At 33.3% G+C, this 5,238-nt stretch overlaps 1 protein-coding gene across 1 annotated transcript; it reads left to right on the forward strand.

Moving 5' to 3' along the window:
- The first annotated feature begins 505 nt into the window (after positions 1–505).
- On the forward strand, positions 506–1,084 carry LOC119634856 (S-phase kinase-associated protein 1-like). The gene has a single exon (XM_038029264.1). The coding sequence runs from the start codon at positions 506–508 to the stop codon at positions 1,022–1,024; it is 519 nt and encodes a 172-aa protein (XP_037885192.1). The 3' UTR covers positions 1,025–1,084.
- Positions 1,085–5,238: the final 4,154 nt, after the last annotated feature.

Raw genomic sequence — 5,238 nt, forward strand, 5'->3', positions numbered from 1 at the left:
ACGAAGAGAAAAAACGCTAAGCAAAATTGCAAAAATTGTTACAAAAGTCATTTGACTAATAAAATTACTTGGTATTGAAAAATATTTAGTGCGACAAAGAAATTTCCCAAAATATTGAAAAATAGGAAAATTATGAGTAATAAAATTAATTCAGTGTATAATAGCCTGAATATCTTAAAATCGATCAAAGTCAGCAAATGCAGCTGTCGATTGACGAGGACATTAGGAAAAATTGACGGAAAATTCAATACTTTAGAGTTAATGCAATGCGTTATGCACGCCTTGTTTCCAAATGTTATAAGAAGCAAAAAATTTGACTAGAACGACTTAGTTGAAACATAATAGTTGAACGTAAAAGAGGAGATAAGTAATCACAAGATCGTAAAATCCTTAAGATCCTGTAGAAAAAGAAGGTAAATTTTTAATGTAAAAATGATAAAATTATTTCAAATCGTCCGGAAGATGTTTTTTTTTTTAACGCCTTGAACTTAATCATCAGGAAAAAATGCCTAACATTAAATTGCAATCGTCCGATAACGAAATTTTCATTGTTGACATACAAGTTGCAAAATGTTCAGGTACTATTAAAGCCATGCTGGAAGATTGTGGTATGGAAGACTGTGATAATATTGTTGTGCCTTTGCCAAATGTAAATTCGGCCATATTACGAAAAATATTGGAATGGGCTGCTCATCACAAGGATGATAAGTCTACCGCTGATAATGGCGATAATGATGATGGCGATAATAATGATGATGATGATGATGAAGACAACGAAATTGATATTTCGACATGGGATGCTGACTTTCTTGACATAGACCGAGTCGATTTATTCCAATTGATACGTGGTGCAAACTATCTGAATATGGAGAGTTTGTTGCGTGCTGCCTGCCAAACGGCAGCCGATATGCTAAAAGGCAAGACGTCAGAAGAAATGCGTGATATGTTTAAAATTAAAAACGATCTTACACCTGCCGAAGAGGCGGATATACGGAAAATAAACGGATGGTTGGAAGCGATGTGAAATTTATTTCCCTTTATTGGAAATAAGTTTTAATAAAATGCAGCATTTTTCGCGCTTCAATTTTGTTAAACCTAGGGAAACAAGGAATCGTCGGCTGGCCACATTTTTTCAATCTTACTATATAGTGCTCTCTAGTAATCTCTCTCTCTCTCTCTCTCTCTCTCTCTCTGTCTGTCTCTCTCTCTATCTATCTCTCTTTATCTCTCTCTCTTTCTCTCTTTCTCTCTCTTTCTCTCTCTCTCTCTCTTTCTATTAGTTTATGAAGTAAAAATAAAGTAAATGTAAAATGCAAAAAAATATTTATTTGTTCATTAGTCAGTTAAATACTTCAGTTTTCAAATCGAAAGTAATCCTTTATTTGTACATTGAAAAGAAATGATTGTCAATTTTGCAAGCACTCGCTGTCATTTCAACATTTTTAATTAACGGATTCTCTTATTTATGATTTCATTTATTTGTCTTAAAGCACTTTTCTAAAGGCATGCTACGGTCGTCGATATGAGATAAATTATTTTTACATATGTTTCCCTTATGTCAAGTATCGATTGCACATAACAGGGATTTACGAAAACGATGCAAATTAAAAGCTACAAATGAGTACATAATTTTGATTCGTCTCGTGGCGGATGTACATCATCGACAAACTGAATAAATAACAAGTAAGAAAGTTATATACGGTGGGGGCCGAATCTCGCATGCCCACCACATAAACGCTTCGCCAGTTTGAAAAAAAAAAAAGAAAGAGTATAAAATGTGAAGTGTGTTTCGTTAATAGTGGGTTTGTCAATGTCTCGGTTGAGAACGTGCTATACACACTATAACCTTATAATTTGTAACAATATCGAGAAAAGTTTATTGATCTTTTCCCCATATTTTGTAATTATTCGAGTTTTTCTCGAAATTGTAAACGTTTCACGTTGATAACAACCATTTCGTGCAAGATGCAAGACAACTAAAGGACGGCTTCAAAATAAGGCCGGTAAGCGCAAGAGAGTGGAAGTAACAGTTGAGCCGATACACTGAGAGATGTACAATGAAGCGAATGGAAGGCCAAGAGAGCTAGCAGTCAATCTCACGTGCCGTGTGCGTGTGTATATTGTAAACAGAGTGAAGGCAGACGACATATTACAAGTATATATATTTGTACACATACATCGCCAATATACCAATACCTCAGCTGCTTGCAGTGGGTGGGATTTAATCAATACAGGTCTCATCGACAGTGTTTATCAGTCACCAAGGCTTATGCTTGCTACTTCCAGGTACAGGCGGGATAGTTTTCATGAATTTTTTTTTTTTTTTTTAATATCAATAATAAGTGGAAGAACCATTTCAAATTTATCCTTTTCTTTTACTTAAACATCGTGAGTGGGGCAAATATTTAATATTTAATATTAGTGCAAAATTTTGATTTCCTGCGAATGGAGGCGTACATCAGTTTATGAGTAGTTGAAGCTTTTGAACCAATTTTTCAAAACGGTGTCATTCGAATAATTCCACTGTTGCCATTTTTTAATATATTTTTCAAAAATAATTTTTTTCCAATATTTACATATATGTGCTTAGTTACATCCTCAAACATTGTCGCAAAAAAAAATTGTGAAAACAAAGATTTTCCCATATTTTACACCACTCGTGGTGCATGATACACTAAGTTTGTAAGAATGTGTACAGCATCTGCAACGATTTGAAAGAGATCATGCTTTTATTATATCGATCGATAAAGACTTAGTGTTGTGAATTAATCTAAGCTTGTGGTCACAAGCTACAAGTGGTTTGTTATATGCCTTAGGGCAAAGATGAATGATCGGACCGGACCACTTTTTCCAGTTTTGCTCATATAAAGCTTTATTTTGAAAAATTGTTATACAAATAATTGCATTTGATGGTCGGCCGTTGCCGATTATACTGTTTTCACTTGTTGGGGTAGGGCAGTTTTCCCCCTTGAAATGTTTCTAAGGTGCACTAATTATTGCATTTACAGAGAAGCAAAACTGCGTTCGATTTATCAAACAATTTTTTTCAATTTTCTAACCTAAAAAAAACTTAGATCAACGCACGAGTGCAGAAGAGAAAATAGAAAATTTATTCAGGTAAATATCATCTATGAACGGATTGACAGATAAAAATCTTTTACCATATGAATGCAAAGAAATGTTTAAAACCATAATAATCTTTATGTGTTATTATGAGAAAACAAAACAAAAAAAAAAAAAACTCATTAAAACAATTGTTAAAGTTTCCCAGCGATTAAAACAATTTATGCAAATAAATGAAATTTTTTTTTTTTTTGCTTCAGAAAGGGTAAAAATGCACACAACATGTCACCAAGTTGAGATTTTTATATGGCGATAAAAGAGAGTCGTTAGTAAATTGATTCGACTGAAGTAAAAAGCAGCTTTAGCAAACATCAACTTATTTAAAACATACGTCATTGTGACCACATTGTGAAAAATCCACTATCTATATGAGACTGAAAATCGTTACGTGAAAGACATAATGATGTTGCGACAGACTAAAAACTATAGTATCATAATAAAAGCAATGAACTTTTGTCTATGTCTAGCTTTAAATGCAGAGAAAACAAAAAAAAAAAAAAAATACAAACAAACAACTGACAATAGCAGCAACAACAACAACAACAATAATAGGAATAAACAATCGCGGTTTTATGATAAATAACAACTATATGGACATAAAACTTCCTATGCTATCCGTCATTTGGACAGTTGATTTCAATCCGTATGATTAACGAGAAACGTTACAAACTTTTAACACTTTACCAAATGTAAAATTCATGTACACGACCGTCATATAAGTATACCATGCATATGAAGCAAAAAACTGCTGCTTACTTATCTACAACACAATGGTGTCGAAAATTGGGAAAATAATGCGTAACAACATGTTGAAAATTGTGTGTGTGTGTGTGGTGTGTGTGTGGGGAGGGGGGGGGATATCAAATTCTCTATGTTAAGCATACAGATCTCCACAAGCTATTTACATATATTTCTATCTATATACATATATATACCATATGCACTTTTGTATATAACTCACATCTAAATAAGTTTTAGGTTGCATTGAAATTTAGACAGGACTTTATATCGCATTATATCATATACCTATGGCGACCTATCCAGTGCATCCGATTGGATGTTAACTTAAACACAGCTATACGTAATATATTTTGTCCACTAAGCTTCTTATAAATGTTACCCGGCGCTTATTCATATAACGCGTAAGCAGTTGGAAAATTAAACAAAAAGTTATATACGCCTTCAAAGTCCACTTCTCTTAACGTAACAATGATCTGAATAAGTTGTAATTAAGATGCGTTTTGGAGAATAATCCACAATCGGGAGATGTTCATAGACTACTTTGAAAATTTCTTGCCGAATTGTTTTTACAAGTGACAGACGGGCGGGGATCATTGTCTTTAAGATTGAAATTTTTTGCACTAATTATGTTGACAATCCTTACGGTGTTTTCACTTTAAGCCAAGTTTGTCATTTTTTTCCAGTTTAGAAGAGAATTTTATAAATTTAGCAAGAGAATAAATTCTAAGACTAAACTCTTAAAAGCACTAGTATCTAAGGCTTTCCGCTTTATTAAAAACTCTACCGCACTTGAGATTTGAACCCACGACCATTGACTGGCTAGTCGAGGACTCTTGCCTACTCGGCCACACAAGCGGGTATGCCTTGAAATAGATTGAAGTAAAGTTGTGTAAACAAGTGAAACTCATACCGTACAAACATCATTGCCTAAGCTATGTGCATTCAAAATTTTGTCAGACAAATTCCATAAAGCGATCAAATTCAACCGAGAGAACATGTTGAACTATGTTGAACTATGTTGAACTTACTTCAGTTTATATTTCTTTTAATCACAACTGTCTCGATTTTTCAATCAATATTAAGGCAATTTTATATGCTTTGAAATTTCCCCACCCAAGTTACGAAAGCTTGGATAATTTCCTTAAGGTCACACATAGAATTAAATCATATCGTGTTCACCTTTAGATTGATTATGATTTCTGAACATTGCCAACGGAATGATAAATTTAATAAACTTCAGTCTCTAGTAATTACTGTATAATAAAGCCAAATTGTTAAGTAGTAGTCTAAAAAGTATTGTGCGTAGTTATGGAAATTTTGTCACTTAATCGTACAAGTCAATCGGAATGAATACGAATCGAGGGAATTAAAGTA

This window comes from Glossina fuscipes, unplaced genomic scaffold (genome assembly GCF_014805625.2).
Source record: "Glossina fuscipes isolate IAEA_lab_2018 unplaced genomic scaffold, Yale_Gfus_2 3, whole genome shotgun sequence".
Lineage (NCBI taxonomy): Eukaryota > Metazoa > Arthropoda > Insecta > Diptera > Glossinidae > Glossina > Glossina fuscipes.

Coding starts and splice junctions, on each gene's coding strand:
- LOC119634856 (XM_038029264.1), top strand. CDS start 506: ATGCCTAACATTAAATTGCAATCGTCCGATAACGAAATTTTCATTGTT.